The following is an 18,471-nucleotide window of genomic DNA, read 5'->3' on the forward strand; positions in this document are numbered from 1 at the left end:
TTGTGGCAATGGTAATTTTTGACTAATCATAAAGAAATATAGTAGTATTATGCGAACTAATAAAAGTATAGGCGTAACATTATTAAGAAATTTAATTAACCATTTGATTTGAATTAACTTTGTAAGTATATTTGTCATTTCTAATGGAAGACTTGTTAATATCTAATCAACTAATCAATTCCTGTGTATTTTTTGAGCTGTTTCGATCGCTGATCCCCATTGGATTACTAATTTAAAGAGAGGCGATGGCCTACACTATACTTGTACATACTTTTGGTTGGCCATTTAGCTGATACGCTAAGTTCTTTCTACTTATAGTAATAATAGGTTTTTCCGGTGTGTTGCAACCTTCAAAACTACCTTCGATTAATACTTATCTGCTCAAGTGAAGAAAATAAGCAGCTTTCAATGAATCAGCCGAGTAGATGGACAGACGGAACGATAAGCGGCGCATAAGTAAGGCTAAAGAGTTTCAATACTTTTTGATAAGCTCGTATACACAAGTAAGTATATGACATGGCTCTCGCTTGGGCGCTACAAACATTAGCCGATAGTTATGGTACCCACCTGCCAAGGTGTAAAAATGTTATTGGCATGTGCCGCGGTCGGTCAACGGCGACGACGACAGCGGCAGCGACAGCGCCGCAGACGGCCCATCCGTGCAGCGAGCGCTGTTGGCGAAGTGAAAAGAGCAATTTGACGCTTAAGCGCAACGCTGCAGAGCCGCAGCCTCAGTTCGGCGGCGACAGTCAAACGAGAAGCACGAAACAGTTTTGAAATACGCGGAGCGTACGAGTGGGAAGACGCGCGCACTTTTCCAAACGGAACACGAAAGACTTAAGCGACAAACTTGAACTTGTATTGGTGTTTGTATTCATACTTGTGTGAGTGTGTGTATGCAGTTGCAGTTGCAGTTTCGGTTGGAGTGGTGTGTGTGGCTTATTGGTTTAACAAATGTGAACGCGTGCGCGACCTAATCGTAGTATTGGCCATATTTCCAATTTTGAATGTCAACGTCCATTCTAAACTTGATTTACTTCTTTTCACTTTTTCTAATGGGCTCGACTAATTGCCTGACATTGTGTTTGTTGCATTGTTAAGGCACACACACACACACACACATGCACATATGTATATTTAGAGTAACAACAAAAATATGCCAAATATTATTTGTTAGCTTAGTGACTACTCCGATATTTGCCAAAGCAAACACACCTTTCAGTTAACGAAACGACGCTTCGCTGTGCGTCCACAATGGCCAGTTGGATGGACAGAGTAACGGATGGACAGACAGAGTGTTGGACAGTTAGTCAGTTAGTCAGGCATTTTAGCGCATTACGGCAGCAGCAGCAGCAGCAGCTGCTTTATGGCCTTTTTGTCTTTGTCATGCCTTGCAAATTGCGCGCGATTAGTTCCGTTTGCTGCACATTTCGTCTTCGTCGCTGGAGATGTGGCCCAGACACAGGCTTTATGTAATGTGGCTGGCAGGCGAACTTAACATTTTTTACGCATGCACAAATTAAATGCCTCGAATTAGCAAAAAGAAAATAAAACGTCTTTTGTCATTTAAGCAGCTGATGGAGCTCTCTTACTCTCTCTCTCTCTCTATCTCTCGCCCTCTATATCTTTCTCTTGCGGCCCACCGCCCTCTTGGCTTGACCAACAAACGCACGTTCGGCAGCGAATTTCTTGCTTCACCTGCTGCCATGTTTTTTCTTCTCTCCTCCGTCCCGTCAGTCGCTTCAGCTATTTAACTTATTTATTTATTTCATTTTTACCAATATTTACCTTTTTTGTTTTGCTCAGCGCTTACGTAATGGCCGCATAGCGGCAACCTAACAGCCAACAGGCAACATCAGCCAGGGAGCCAGTCAGGCAGTCAGGCAGGCAGCAACCAACCAGCCACTCAGCTCCCAGCTCCCAGCTGCTTGTTTGACTGCGTTTTATCAGCAACAGTCTCCTCCCACTCCTCCCCACACCCACCACCTCACAGATTTTTCTTGCACTTTCGCGTCTTGTTCGCCTGTTTCTGCCCGTTTTCGGGCACTTGCTTTCAGCTATTCATTATTCGTCTGAACACTGCTAATTTGTGACTGTCCGTCTCCCTGTCTCTCTCCCTGGCTCTTTGCAGCTCAGATGGGGCCTTGCAAAATCGCATTCGGTTGACATCCTTAGTGGCCAACGCACTCGCACTGTTTCCACAAGTATTTTATAAACAACATTGCGATTAACATTGCGCCATTCTGTTATTTGCATATGCCTGTAAAGCAACAGAAGGCAAGTCGCGATGACTTACGGTTAATATTTGTGCAATGCGTGGCGTAGAGTTCATTGATAGTCCAGCGCACAGCTGATTTGAGAGAGAGCTTCTCACTACAACGCTCTCCCACTCCCACTCTCACTCTCCCTCTCTCCACATATGGCGCTGCAGCTGGCCAAACAACTTTCAACGAAAGTGCAAGTGTGTTACGAGCATTCCCGGGCACGGCATTGTTGGCCAAACAGAGAGGCAGGCAGGGAGCAAACAAACACCGACAATGTCGTCGCACTTGAGACCAACCCCGCCGTCTCTCACTGCGCTGTTATTGTGATTGTTGTTGCTGTTACAAGTAGGAAGTGGGTTACTGTTACTTATCTCAGTATATACTGATATACAAATATGTACGTGTATGTGTGTGTTATGTGTGTTATGCAGTGTGCGGCGAGCTGCTGTCTTCATCTTCGTTTTCATCGCGATATTAGTTGTGGGCGTGTCAGTCGCACGCTTTTGTGTTAGCTTTAGCTTTAATGTTTTCTTAATACGGCTTACATGATGTTGCCATCAAATTTATTTCAATTAAGGTCTCATCTGTTAACATTACAAACTGTTAAGTCTCAGGTAGGGGAAACAAGTTTGTTGCCCAAGCCTTTTGTTGTGGCCATTGACGCTGAGAACTTGTTTCGGCGCAGGCTAACCGACCAGAAAAACGTTTTAGCTAGGAATTACGCCAAATCATGGGCAAAAAGGCAAGACATTGAGTGTCTGAGTAAATATATTTGACAGATAAATTTGGCCGATTTTTGAGGAAGCGGAAATGTGTCTTGGGTGCGTGCTAATGATTTGTGAGTAAACTTAAAATTAATTAGCACGGTCTAGTTCGTTTGAGTTTTAATTAGAACTCGAACTAGTTAATATGTCTGCCATTGGCTTAGATTGTTTTTGCAGCTCCCTCGTCTTATGCCTTGTGCACTTGACCTTCTCGCTTGTCTTTCCGCCTTGCCTTAAAAGCTGCGTGCTACTTTTTTGTTAACAAGCATTCGTTGCCAGTCAATTAACCCTTGCCATTGAGTCAACTAAGTTATGTAAAACATCGAACTTAATTTTGAGCACCATAAGCACAATATATGAATTCTTAATTAATCGTATGCCTAGTGAGGCGCATGCATGCAAATATTTGGCTTAAACACAAGTGCACGCCGGCACAACGACCTTAAAGCAACAACAACAATTACAACAACAAGAGCAGCAGCAGCAAAGTATTAAAGTCAAAGTAAAATTAAATAATGTCTGTATTAGTTTGATCAAAGCAAAGAGCACTCATAACGTCTGTATTAGTTTGATCAAAGCAAAGTGCACTCGAGTAAACAAAAATAAAAAAATTACGACCAATTAAAGTTAAAACAGCGGTCAAGACACAGAGAAACGCACAGTAAATGTATTTATGTACAGTAAACACTATTTGCAGGGCAACAACAAATTATTAAAGGCGAGCCAGCAGTTATGAATTAAAAATTAGTTTTCCAAACATCTTCTGTTAACGATTAAGGTCACAAATATGTTTTTTTTCGGCATGTTTTTTCCATACATCATTGATTTATAGGGCAGACAAACCAGATAATCAAGCACTGCAAAGAATGTATTAATTTCTTATCACACATAACTATTTATTCGTCCTCTTTTAATGAATGAAGATCATGTGGAATTAGTTGCACCCATTTAGTGAGTGATTGATTGCTAAGCAATTAATCAAACAGCTGAACTTTGAATTGCTGAAATGTAAGGAATGTGGCAACAAATTGTACTTGTACTTAGAGAATCGCCGAAACGGAGAAAATGAATGTAAATTCATTAGTGAAGGAGTGAATTTAATACCCCCCTTACTTTATAGTTCTCAGCTTAAAGTGCCACATAGACATGGGAATGAATTTTAAGTACTTATTATATTTGTAAGCCTATTCATTGTTATCACACAAACAAATATCACTCTTTCTAGTCTTTCTTTCTTTCTATTTCATATCGCAATATGATCTCTCCGATATATGCATATGCAAGTCCTCTGAAGCCGTGAAAAGTCCTAAGAAAACTTTTCTCTTGGAAAGTGTATTAGATGTGTCCCCTTCTTCTATTTTCAAAAATCAATACCAACACATTATAAACCCTTAAGCTTCTAAAAACGTTTGCAACTTACTTGCATTTATTAAGAAAAACTTCCTGAACTTAGAAAAGTAACAGAATGAGATTTTTCAAATAATATTTGGTTTACTTTCTCACATCCTGACTTTTTATAACTCTTTTTGCTCGCTCATCAATATACAAGTACTGTCCCATGTACCTTTTGATAAAAAGTGTACAATTTATCAGTGAAAAAGATAACTTCGCTGATTAACAGATTAACAGTTCTACTTCTCAGCAACCTACATTTTACAGTTTAACATTAACATTATTACAGCTTAGCGATGTAAGAGATTAACAGTGCTTCCCTATTTAAATGTTCAGCATCACTATTTTGACTATCAGATTTATTCATATTGCTCTCAAACAATACAATCAAGTTTCTTCAGCCAGTTTTGAATTAATATTCAATTCAAGAAATTATATAGTCGCGATCATGAACTACTACAAGTTCATGGTTGCCGAATAAAATACCACTTATGAGTTGTTTTGCCAGTAACTGGCTTACTCTCACGTTAATTACAGCGCAGCTGAGACAGCTGAGTCTGTTAATTAGATACTTTAGTAATGTTAATCGTATAGAAGTTCTACTGTGTGTGGCGCGGCACAGTCAGTGCATCGCTTGGCGTAGCAGAGCGCGGTTTACTCTAACAAAGCTCTTAAGCGGTTGACATTCGCCGCTGCTTGGCCGTGACCAAGAAGTAGTCTCAATCTCAATGCAGAAGCGGCCGGATCGGTATCATCATCATCGTCATTATCGTCTCGGTTGTTTTTGTTGTCGTTGCCGCTGTCGGCAGAGCGTGTTTCGATTTCGCGGCTTTGGCAAATAAAATTAATTACGAACGCATTATTCGTTTTATTACAACTTTTTTCTTGTTTAGACGCTAAGCCAAATCTGAATCAGAAACTACACAATGAGAGGCAATAGACTCTCAGTCTCAACGCTGCTGCCACTCATGGCCTTTCTGCTCTGCTGCAGTTTAGTGCCGGAGGCTACCACAATAGCCATCGCGCCCTCCACATTTGGGACGGCCATAGCCCGGGCGGGCAAAATCTCCAACACGCTAAAGGTGAGTTTACGGAAAGAAAGCCAACTCTAACGCGATTTACGCGGCTCTGCATAATTGTGTACACATGTATGTACATACATGTGTTGTGTATATAGAGAGTGTGCCATTTATTTGGAAGCAAACAAAGAAGCGAAGACGCGCATGTGTCCAACTCACAACAACAAGCGAAGCGTGCCAGCGCACTATGAGGCCAATATTTCATGTTGTTGGCAAAAACTAAAATTTCGCGACTGTCTTTTTGGCATAATTGTGATTGGCTCAACTAATGGAGAAGATAACTAAGTAAATAGAAAATATGGACACTAAATAATAGTTAACTGCTCATTAATAATGAATTGTCTATGCAAATAGTTTGTGTTACTTTAAGAAGCAATGTCAACAATTGTTGCTCATTGTTCTTGACACTGGCGAGTTTATTGGGCTAATCTCTCATTTCATTCAATTAGTACTTTTTTATCCTTTTTGGTAAAAACTAACATAAATATACTTCAGCTACTTTTTGGTGCAATTAAATGACTACCACCTTAAAATGTTGTTGGAATATTAATCAATATTCGCATGATCCAAGTGTCACAAAATATTCAAAAAGTAAATAAAGTTGAATGAAACAGTTTCTAAAAAAATCACAGTAAATGTAAGTTAGCAACCCAAATGAATTAAATGTACTAGAATGGCAAATTTTCACGTTTATCTATTTTTAAAAAAGAATAAATTTATTTTGCAATATTGATCGTAAATTGTATTTGTTGTTGTACAATATACTTTTAATACTCTAATCCCAAAGGGTAAAATAGAGGAGTAAAATATTATAAAGTATATATGTATGTATACTTTTAAAAAATTAAAATGTTGATTAAATAATGCACGATGCATTTAACAATTAACTTATGCATATGATCAATGAAAAAACGTAAAGAAATCTAACTCAGATCCATTTTAAGGCGAAATAATGCGTCATAATAATGAACGTGTGATCGACTTTAGATGGCAACATTTTTTCTAGGGGGGGTCAACGACCCCCCCCCCCCCCCCCTGCCTTCGCCCTTGTATGTATATATGTTCTCGATCAGAATGACAAGACGAGTCGATAGAGAAATGTCCGTCCGTCTGTCTGTATGAACGCAATGATCTCAAAAACTAGATCTAGAATGACCAAACTAGTGGGATGTTTAGGGTGAATGAATTCAATCAAATATTGATTTGAATTGAATATAGAATCGAAATTAAAGTTCGTCGACTATTCTTTTGATTCGCGCCATGGTGCGGCGTACGATTTTTTGCTGAATTTCGTTTTAGTTTCAATCAAAACCGAACGGGCGTACGACTTTGACACCCATGTCGAAAATTGCCGTTTCTTGTTGTTTTCAAGTAATTCAACACTTGAGCGACAACAGCAACAGCAATATGGTTGTTGTTGTAGTTGTCGCCAGTAGCCGAAATGAACGTCATGCTATTGTCTTCAGCTGTTTGGGCGTTTTGAGTTATTGCCTTTGTTATTGCCATGGGCACACACTCGCACCAATCACACATCACACCTGCCACACACGCACACACACACATACATTACGAGAGTGTGGGGCATGCATTTGCATGTGTCTGTTAATGAATTTTATGAGTTGCACATTAAACTCAATGAATTCGTCATATCGACTTCTGGACGGAGAGGTGTTGGCTCTGCCTGGCATGGCCATAAGGCCTAAAACCATTTCTAATTATGCACCCACACTGTTGCAACTTTGTTCATGGGCCACTACGAAATCCGACTGTTGGCACTTTTTGGCTATTCTATTGTTTTTCCACCGACTTCATTCAGAATGTGCCCAATGCGCGTGAATGACAACTGAGCGCTGATGTGGCACCGCCACCCGGCAACTCGACTCGACAAACATACTCTGTGTAATTCACATATATACACATACTATAATTAAATTAATAAACACAGCAGCGAATAATTTAAAACGCTGAAAAGGAAAGAGGTAAATAAATAAATGACGAATATGTAGTTTGAATGAAGAGCTGTCAGTAAATGCTATTCAGTCTTCGAGTGTACGAAAATTGAAACTACTTATAAATGTTGACGAATTTTGTATCACAATGAAGTCAAAAAATATACCCCAATAAATGAATATAGGAAGAATTTAGTCAACAACAAAGAAATCTTCAATTAATCAGTATTTTGTATAATTGTGAAGCCTTCACATAAAAAAACTTCCCGTCTGGCAATAGAAAATTATGTCTCACGTCTTTTATGCTTAAAAAGTCTATATAGAAAAGAAAAAAAACGATGCCTTAATATCTAATAAACGCCAAGATACCGATTAGAAGTTATAAAAAAATGTAAAAATTGAAAATTTCCCAACAAGAAGTTAGCACAGAAATTATGAAGTTTCTAAAAGCCAATTTACTTTGGAAGATGAAAAACAGTAAATTAAATCTTTGGTCGGTGGAGGACCAGCCCTGCAAGGTATTTGTGTGGTCAGTGATTCGAAGTTTGGAAGAAAAAACCGAAATGCAAAACGCATTTCAAATATAATTGTAAAAGCATTGTTCTAAAGCATTTAACTAGAATTATCCTACTTGTTTACTGATTTTGTTAAGATCCTATTGTACTCAGTATTCTTTTAGAAATGAATATGGTTATCGGATAAAATTTATCGATGAAGAAGAAGAACGAGCTCTAAAATTGAGCTAGAATCGTGATGTATGTATGTATGTCCCCACATTTTCCGATGTATACAGGGTGTGCCAGTGTTGAAAACCTAAGTTCAAGAAATTGTACAGAACCAAATTAAATAAAAATATCTCATACTTGAAAATCGGTTGTTTATTTTCAAATATATTCAATGTTTACATACCGACATAAAAGATAATATAATATATAATATTGAATATTATTTGACATGTATCTGCTTCGCAGTTGTATTGAATTTATATCCATCATTTGCTCAAAGCTTTATATGTGATTGGCGTGCTTCGCAGCCTGTTCTATAGTTTAACATGGTTAGTTGAAATCCGCATTGACTATAGCAACAGATCCATCTCTTATATGTAGTTCTATAATTCAATTAAATACATGTTTTCACACATGAGGACATGCTAATTCGATAAACAATTGTACACACGCATGTCTAATTTGAAAAAAAATGTAATTCAAGTGTTAACATTTCCGCCGACTGATAACACTGAAAGATATACACACTCCACGTATATAGTATGTCCATAGCTACTCATTATTGCATTTCCAAGTCGCTTATCAAATGCACTAATAAATGCTACAGCAACAACAACAATGACATCGTCTGCACCTAAAAGTGGCGTGCTTTACATAACTTTGAAAAATAAACAACAACTGAAGCTAAAAATAAATTATAACAAGCATTTGGAAAAAAAAAAACAAAAAATGTTTTCAAAACTAAACAACAGCTATCTATAAAAGTAATGGCAACAACAACCAGCCTCGTAGTGTTGAGCCAAAAGCCAACACGAATTAAATTTGAAGCACCAGTTGTGCCCCCGGCAGCTCAAAAGGCTTCAAGCATCGGCCGCGTGTGCAACAACGGACCGCAAAACCGAAACGCGTTGAGTTGAAGTTTTGTTAGTTTAACAGTTGCGCTTTGTTGCTGTTTCCTATTGTCGTAGTTGTTGCAGTTGTTGCAGTTGTTGTAGTGCAGTGTGTCAACAGAGAGTCGGACGAAAGCCCCCGACCAGCGTTCAATAAATCAAAGATTATTGTTTTGCATTGCAACGCGTGCAACTGCGACGGTTGCAATTGTCAACGGCTTTGTGGGTTGCAACACGAAAATACAAACAAAACGACCCACCGACCCAGCCAATTCCCCATTATGGCTTGTCGCAGCTCTTGCTGGGTCTATGCCCTCTCCATTACAAGCCTCGTGCTGGCCATCACTCTAATTGTGTTGGCCATCTGTAGCCAACGAGTGCCGAGCGAGTTGGGGAACGAAATGAACATCGAGAGAAAGTTGGATGCGGTCGCTTGGCAGCCGACTCCGATGGCCAGTGACATGGAAGATTTGGCTACCCGAGTGCTCCCGTTAATCGGCACAACAACAACAACAACAGCAACAACAACAACAACAGAAACAACATCAACTGCAGCAACACCAACACCAACGCCATCGGCCTCAATGTTCACAACAACAAGTGCAGAAATCTCTTCCGGGTCGTACGACACTGCGAGCAGAACATCCCAATTGTATTCTACCACAGAGGTTTGTTGCGATTTTTAATGGCATTTCAGGCAATTGTACAAGTATTCCCGATTTACTACCGGACTGCAGCTGTTGTTGCCTTTGTTTCCATTTCCAAAACCACTTTCTACACGCGCTTAATGCATTTTATTTCGCTTTTATAATTTTTGGAAACCGAGTGTAGCGTGAAAGCTCCCATACTATATACGAGTATTGTTGTTTTTGTATCAGTGATTATGTAATGCCCATAATAATCGGCATCATGTTATGTACGCGGCATGCCATTGTCTGCAATTTGCAAATGCAATTTATGAGATAGTTTATGCACATTTCCTTTTAGTAATTCAAAAGTTAGCAGGCCCTGAGAGTGGGACAAAGAAAGCTCTCACATATTAAATGCACCAATCGGGGTCTATTCAATTCTAAATGCACATCCAGCACAGGCTTAGAACAATGTCCAATTGTTGCGACTCTGATGTTAGCTGTTTACACAACAGTTTTTATTACCATGACTTTTCCAACCATTTCCCTCACAAATAGAACCTTATGGCGTGATGGGTGTAGACTAATGGTCTATCGCTTTGTCTGGTATATCTAATTCTCAAGAGCATTATCTTATTGAGGCTGGCATATATTTGATTTGGTGTAATATACACTAAGTACTATATATACGTATAGTATGTACATAGGAAATATTCCAGCCTATAATTTTGTATTCATCAAACGAGCCAAAGTTTGCAAATCATTTTCCATAACCTTATAAGGTCGGTGAGATAAGAAAGATCATGCGATGATAGTGACATAAAATGTGGAAAAACAACCATTAACGAGTTATTTATTAACGAGAAAAAACAGCCACATTCGGTTGTTGTTTCATTACAAAAATTAATTGATGTATTAACAGTTAGAAATAATGTGAGTCAACGTTCGAATTGTTTCCTCTTTCCAAACTTCAAGTTAAGGAAATAATTATAAGGAGAGTCTACATACCTTTTGCTCTTCGGTTTCTCACTATAAACAGGGTGTTGAAGATATGGAAAGTCGTTGAGAAAGATGGTCGACAGACCTACGGCGGACCTGCCTTACACAGATCTTTCTCTATTCAAAGTTGCTCTAATCTATATCTCGGATTTTTAACTCGCAAACAGCTTATAATTTTGCAGGGGTTTCAAGCAATGTTATGTTATTTAAGTATTAGAGTATAATATTTAAATACATTACTTCTTCTACGCTTTTAAGTAACATATGTAGACATTCGTATATGTACATACATACATATATTGTTTGAATACAAACAAACGACTTTTCCAATTTGCATTAACAGCAGCTATAGGATTGTTCACGATGGAGTATGTGTTGTAACCAACACACCAGGTTGAGATCGCTATATATAAAGTTTACACAGAATCGGCAGATCGCCCTTACGCCAGCTGTAGGATTCTGAAAAAAAAAACTTTAGCAGGATGGCATTTGAACTGATAAATTATTTTTCCTAGAAAAAGGCAGGCGCCAAAAGGCAAATTTTCTGTGAGGAAGATAGGGAGATTGTAGGTGACTTTAAAATATCTGTCAGTATTCATGCTGCTGATTGTTAGTTCAGATTGGAAGATGGCGATGATGATTGACGATATGCAAGAGAAATTAAATTTTCTTCATTGATGAATAAGGTATCCCATATCTGACCATGTCGGTTGTGATGCTTTTGTGATGAGACTATTTTTTTCGTGCCGCGCATTTATGTACATGTGCCGAACGGAATATACCCTTTGCAAGTGTAACATATTGGCCAAATTTGTTTTGAAAGAAATATGCTTAAGCCGGTAATTGAAAACTGCTTAACCAATCTCTAGACACCGCTCTCCCTTTTAAGACTATTTTCAATGAATGCGAACATGTACTTTTACTTAATTATTAACATTAAATGCTATGATCAGTTTCAATTAAATTGAACAATGACCCACTTATTGAGCCACAAATCGGTGCAATTTAATTTGTTTCACATCGCAAAAAGCAACAACACACTAAACAGTTATACGCATAACAACAACATGCCAAACATGCCACATTTCGAATCAAACTCAAAGCCAAATTGAATCTTTTATAAGTCGGCTACACCCACATTAGCATAATTCGATACAAATGGCCGAGGAGACCCCCACGTAGGGGGCAAAAATAATAACAGCAACACCAACAGAAACAAAATTAGCATAAAAACGCATAAAACGTGAACTTGAAATTCGGCTGATTACTTATTTGGGGCTCAAATGGCGCCGCTGCCTGCGGCTAACAATAAGAGCATCGCAGCAACAGCAACAACAAGAGCAACAACAACAACAACAGCAACGACGCATGTTGTTCGTCTAACTGTGTCATGATTCACACACAACTACAAGATACATTTCAGTTACTTAGCGGCGCGATATACCCGTACGGCTAATGCGACAGCGAGCAGACAAACTGACAGATAACGAGACAGACAGACAGACAGACAGGCGGACAGACAGACAGACGGGCAGACGGATGAATGGATGAACGGACAGTCAGTCGCACGTGACTGCGGCCATAATTGTTGCCAGCGTCATTGTTTTCGTTGCCGCTGCTGTTGTTGTAATTGCCAATTGCCAGCTGCCAGTTGCCAGTTGCCGCTTGCCTCTAACGCTTTCGGCCCATTTGAGTTATGCAAATGGCATTTCAATTAAATGAAATTCACTTGCTGGGCCTGGGCCTGGGACTGGGCCTGGGTTGTAACCTTCGGCTTCAGCGCTCAGAGCTCGACATTAACATCATTAAAATATGTCACTACTGCTTGTAAGCTCGGCAACTACAAATTGTGACAATTAGTGTAAAAACAACAACAACGCGGGCCAGGTCCAGTGAACTTGAAGCCACGTTTGCACAAGGCGCATTGCATTCCATGTTTATGCTTCCAAATGGCCCGTAATTCAATTAAAATTTTTGCCTTTGCTTTATGTGCAACGAACTGCCATCGTGAGGGCCTTGAATCGAAGAGGCATTACTTACAATACGCATGCAAATATAGTACGAGGCTTCAATATTTCAGAGTGCGAACAGCAATAATTGACGCCTAACCTAAATGCTAAATGCTTTAAGCGTAGGAAAGCAATCTATTAGTCGATATTTCAAAATAAACAATTTTTCCAATAAAAATACTAAGTAAGTTTGGAAAATATTTTCCAGTTATATATGCCTACTTTTTATAAAGTGTTCTCTGCCCGGAAAATTATGAAAATGTTTTTTAATACATATCAAAAAGGCTTTATAGTGCAGAAGCATCCACTTGGTATGTATTGGCCCTAATTTTAAGCGTAGGAAAGCAATCTATTAGCCGATATTTCAAAATACACCATTCTTCCAATAATAATACTAAGTAAGTTTGGAAAATAGTTTCGACTAATATATGCCTACTTTTTATAAAGTATTCTCTGCCCGGAAAATTGTGAAAATATCAAAAAGGCTTTGTAATGCAGAAATTAATTTCTTCGAACTACGTTAACCAACGCAATTCAAACAAATTTGTGCTAAGCATCCACTTGGTATGTATTGGCCCTAATGCTGAAGTGATTAATACAATTCTTTAATTAATTAAATTACATTAACTAAATCAAATAGACAGCTCTTTGGCTACCGAGCGATAGTTCACGCTTTTAATACAGCGTCGTAACATTCTATATTGTATAATTTATATAAGAGCGATATACCTTGCATGTTGGGTTTTCTTTGAAATGACATTCCAGAAGATTGCTTTTCAGGAGAATATGTTTATGTAACTAATAACAAATACATGACAAAAACATGTTTTTGTGCTACAAAAAACCATAATTTAAACGAACAACTAACATAGCATCAAGAAAGGTGGAAAGTATCAATCGGTTATTAAGACACTTTTCAACAGGTCCAAGCGAAGGCAGATTAATTCTTTTTAACGGAAATTTACTACAATCAGAAAAGCAATTGAGGATCCTTTACCCGCGCATAGGATTTACAGACTTAATTCCATGAACACCCCTTTCAGTGTCTTTGTTAACATTGTGGCTCTTTAGATGCATTTAATGACAATTCAACAGATAGATAATTGTGAGTTAAAAAAACACTAATGTTTTAATCAAAAAGTAAGTCTACATTTGAGAATGGGAATACAAGTATTATATTTCAATTCATTGTCCAATCGCTTACTATTCATAATGATATTCATAATTTGAATAGACACACATTTACAATAACAGTTCTTAAAATCTCGAACTGAAGTTAATAATTCGCATTAACCCGAATTAACCTGAAACAACCGTTTTAATTGCAGGAGACAACGGCATGGAAAACGCTGACTTCGCATCCGAATTCTTTGGTGCAATTACTGCCATCGCGTGCCATGCGAGTGGTGCAAGAAGTGGTTCGCTCGCTACGGGTAAGAATAAGAAGAAGAAGCAGAAGCAGAATAGTAACGCCTACCGAAAATTCTTGATACATACGAGCAGCGAATGCAATTAGGTGTAACGACCTTGGCTCACAAAATACCCAAAAATACATACAAGTATGTATGTATGTATGTACGTGCCAAGTTGCTTAATCAATTTCAACTTGAACGTCAGAGCTGGCTGCTGTTATTCGCAAAAGTCGAGTTCCAATAGTCAAGTTTCTGGCCAGCTTAATGGCTGGCTTGTTGGCCATGTAAGCACTCAGCTTGGTAGTTCGGGCCACCAACGCCAACAAGTGCTGGCCACCGCCTGATCACATGCAGCTGGCCAAAATCTGCTGTTTGCCGAATGCTTTGTTAGATGAGGTCAAGTCTAAGCCAGTATTGGTGTGCACAGCATTTGGCAAATCGCTTCAATAACAAAGAAAGAGCAGAGCCAGCTACGCAGCCAGGCAGACAGGCAGACAGGCAGCCAATTTGGCAGCTGTTTGTCAAAAGCAAACACTGAAAACTTTGCATAGTGCCGAGTAATGAATGCTGCTTGCTTTCGCGACAGCCGATGCCGAAAACCTGTGACTCGGAATTTCAAAGTAACTTGCAGATACTCGCAGTTGACTGAACCAGTCAGGTATTTAGAGTTCGCCAATTAGATTGTTAAATATTCAAATACGGCTTGAAGTCACAGTTTTTCAAAAGAAAACAATTCCTAATACAATCAATACAAGTATAGATTCAACTGGAAATAATAAAAAGGTATGAGAAATAAACAAAACAAATCAAAAGAAAAACTATAAGCTTACCAAAACATCATTCTGATCAAAGCTAATGATAGAGTGTTCGCAACTAACGAGACTAAATCACGCTGCGATTTATCTGTGAATTGACGCACAGCACTATTCACTGAGCACTGTGCAGCACAGTGGGTGCCATTTGAATGCAATTAAGTGAGGCGAGAAGTGGCAAACAGGCTCTTAGCATGCTCGCACACGGTTGCGCAATATTTGCACCATGGAACACTTTCATGAGCTCCGTCCAAGATTAACGCTAAGTTCTTGGCGGTTGCGCAAGCACCACTCTTATCGCTCACGTATCTTGCAGATGCATGACGGACTTGTTGCCAGCCATTTGGCCGAAGAACCGCTTTAAACTTGCCACTTGAAATTTAAATTCAGATTTGAAATCAAAATTGATTTTTGTGGCTTTTTCACACGAACTGAATGGACAAAATACCATTGCCATGCCACTTGCCATGCAGAATGAATAGAAACTTTATTTTTTTCATTCCGACAGAAGGAACGCGAGATTGTTGTGACCACAACGGCGGGCAAGATACGTGGCCGCTATCAGAAGTATCGATCGGGCGAACGCGGGGGCTACTACAGCTTCAAGGGCATACGCTATGGTGCAGCGCCAGTGGGTGCCAAAAGGTCAGTGGGTCGCATAGATTGTCTATAGACAAGCCACAAATGTTTGCCTTCACCTTTGCAGATTCCGCGCCGCTGAACCGGAGAGGCCATGGACAGGTGTGCGCGATGCTTCGCGTGAGGGGCAGAGTTGTCCACACAAGAACATGATATTGGACACCTTTAAGGGCGATGAGGACTGCTTGTTCCTCAATGTATTCACAACACGCATGCCTAAGGACGATGAGTGAGTCCAGGCGAGATTAATTTGAATTACATTCCTGACAATATGTCCTTCATTTGCAGTTCCCAACCCAAGCTACCTGTGATGGTTTGGCTGCATGGTGGTGGCTTCTCCTTCGGCTCGGGCAACTCTTTTCTATACGGTCCCGATTATTTGGTTGCGGAAGACATTGTGCTCGTCACACTGAACTACAGACTTGGCCCACTTGGCTTCTTGACTGCCGGACCAGATGCGCCTGGCAATCAGGGCTTGAAGGATCAGGTGCTCGCTTTGAAGTGGGTGCACAATAATATTGGCGCCTTCGGCGGAGATCCGCAGCAGGTGACCATCTTCGGTGAATCTGCGGGCGCCTCCTCGGTTCAGCTACTACTGCTCTCTCCACAAGCCAAGGGTCTCTTTCATCGCGCCATCTCACAGAGCGGCTCGGCGCTCAATCCCTGGTCCATGGGCGCCAGTTCGGGGGAGCGAGCAGCTCGCTTGGCTGCCAACCTGGGCTATGTCGGCACCAACAATACTGAGGATATTCTGGACTTTCTGAGACGTGTGCCAGCCATGAAGTTAGTGGAAGCAGCGCCTACTACCTTGACGGCAGAGGATCAACGTAACAATGTCGGACTGCCGTTTGTGCCGGTCGTTGAGGGCTACTGGAACAAGGAGTCGCGGCTGGAGGAGGAGTTCTATGAGCCACCATTCCTCACCGAGCACCCCAGCGATATGTACAATGAGCACAATTTCAACAGTGAGGTGCCCTACATGACTGGCTACAACACGCACGAGGCCATGTTGTTCATAAGAAGTACTCTATTGCGAGATTATCATTTTTGAAATCCAATAACGCTTGCCAAATTGTTTGCAGGACTACGCAAGAACCCGCAGCTGCTGAGCATCATTGAAAATGATTTTGGCCGCTTAGTGCCTCACGATCTCAATGTGACGCATGTACATGATCGTGTCACGCGTGAGATTCGCTCATTCTACTTGGGATCCAAGCACGTGGGCCTCGAGTCTGTCGATGAGATGATAGCGGTAAGGGATGCCTTGGTTTTCTCTGGAATATTTTTGTAGGATATATTGTTTCTCTCTCTGTAGCTGCTCACCGATCTGATGTTCCTTCAAGGGATTCGTCGGACTGCTCGCAATCACGCCAAGTACGGAAATGCGCCGGTCTATATGTATCGCTTCTCGTTTGATGGCGCCTTGGGCCTTTATAAACGCATGTTGGGTATTCCCCGGCCAGGCGTTTGTCATGGCGATGAAATGGGCTATCTTTTCAAATTCGGCTTCTTCAACTTGAGCCTGGATCCCAAATCCATGGAGGTGCAGGTCAAAAATCGCATGGTCCGCATGTGGACGAATTTCGCCAAATATGGGTAGGTTTCCAGTGAAACTTCGGGGTTCTCTCTCCCTCACTTCTCATTTTCCTTTTTCTCTTGCAGCACACCCACTCCGAATGTCGAGGATCCCATGTTATCAACCAAATGGGCGCCCATCGATTCAACAAATGTGATGAACAGTCTGAATTATTTAGACATTTCATCTTCGCTGGATATGAAAACAAACCCGGAACCGGAACGCCAACGTTTCTGGGACGAAATGTACCAGCACTACAATGGTGCGGCTATGTAGAGTCCTTAGCACTGTCTCCCACACGCACACATACATATATTCACACCTGCACATAGCACACACATATACACACACACATATGCATACATACATATTTACTTGATTCGTAACCATTGCCATTTTGCGAAAGAGAGCGCAAAACATATTTAAAGCAATTTCATTGTACAATTTACGTAGTTTGTAGTTATATATGTATATTTAGTAGCTATGCTTAGTATATAGTTAGTAAGTGTTGCAGCATTTATACAATACATATTCACACAATCAGAAACAAACTAAACGTACACAAACACAACCACACTAAACACACACACACACACACACACACAGAGAGACACATATACTTATTTTATTTAAGTATTGTAATTATTAGGATACCCCAAAGCCAATATCTTTTCCTTATACGCAATATCAGGTGTAAATAGTCTTAACGAAATGTCAATTTTTACACGTGCTCTGGATAATTCGGTAGCTGTCGAAAGTATCCAGCGCCGTCTTCTCTAATATAAAATATAATAATAAAGTATATTTGTTATTAACTATTAGTTTTATTTGGTTTATTCTGAGCGCAATACAATTCAATACATTATATTTTATAAAATATCAACGGAAAATCACTCAGTCGTAACTAAAGCTGGTTGAACAATTTCTGAAAAAAATCAGATTTTACAACTCTATATAAAAACAGCATTTATTGGGAAACAAAAACTTTTAGGAAAATTAGTTGATTCCACAAATTTAGTTGATTGTTTTAAAACAATCATATTGTGTTGTTTTATTTCAATTTGAAGGTGGAAGGTGATCGAATACGTCCTGTCCGTTCAACAAGCTGCTCATCACGATTAAAATCGGCGTTAATATCGTGCTCTAGAAGCTAACAGCTCGGAACCCAATGCAAAGCATATAAATACAACTGATTAATTTGATCAGTATCTGTTTATTTAGTTACAACGTAAGATTAGTAAACGGAACAGTCATTTGTTTATATCGATGCATATTGCAAACAACATTTTGACAGATGAGATAAAAACGTTCAACATCTGTTAGAGACTTACT

The 18,471-nt window shown here is 39.8% G+C and overlaps 1 protein-coding gene across 2 annotated transcripts; it reads left to right on the forward strand.

Annotated features, from left to right (window-relative positions):
• Positions 1-760: 760 nt before the first annotated feature.
• LOC115621656 (esterase B1) lies at positions 761-17,873 on the forward strand. 2 transcript variants are annotated; one of them, XM_030515362.1, is made up of 9 exons: positions 761-884; positions 5,314-5,502; positions 14,029-14,133; positions 15,433-15,569; positions 15,631-15,792; positions 15,852-16,585; positions 16,646-16,815; positions 16,879-17,159; positions 17,226-17,871. In XM_030515362.1, the coding sequence occupies exons 2-9, from the start codon at positions 5,347-5,349 to the stop codon at positions 17,413-17,415; spliced, it is 1,935 nt and encodes a 644-aa protein (XP_030371222.1). In that variant the 5' UTR covers positions 761-884; positions 5,314-5,346; the 3' UTR covers positions 17,416-17,871. The 2 variants fall into 2 exon arrangements, with proteins under 2 accessions (XP_030371222.1, XP_030371221.1); XM_030515361.1 differs by lacking the exons at positions 761-884; positions 5,314-5,502 and adding an exon at positions 9,316-9,731 and having other exon boundaries at positions 17,226-17,873.
• Positions 17,874-18,471: the final 598 nt, after the last annotated feature.

Source organism: Scaptodrosophila lebanonensis, unplaced genomic scaffold (genome assembly GCF_003285725.1).
Source record: "Scaptodrosophila lebanonensis strain 11010-0011.00,11010-0021.00 unplaced genomic scaffold, SlebRS2 tig00000024-arrow-pilon, whole genome shotgun sequence".
Taxonomy (NCBI): domain Eukaryota; kingdom Metazoa; phylum Arthropoda; class Insecta; order Diptera; family Drosophilidae; genus Scaptodrosophila; species Scaptodrosophila lebanonensis.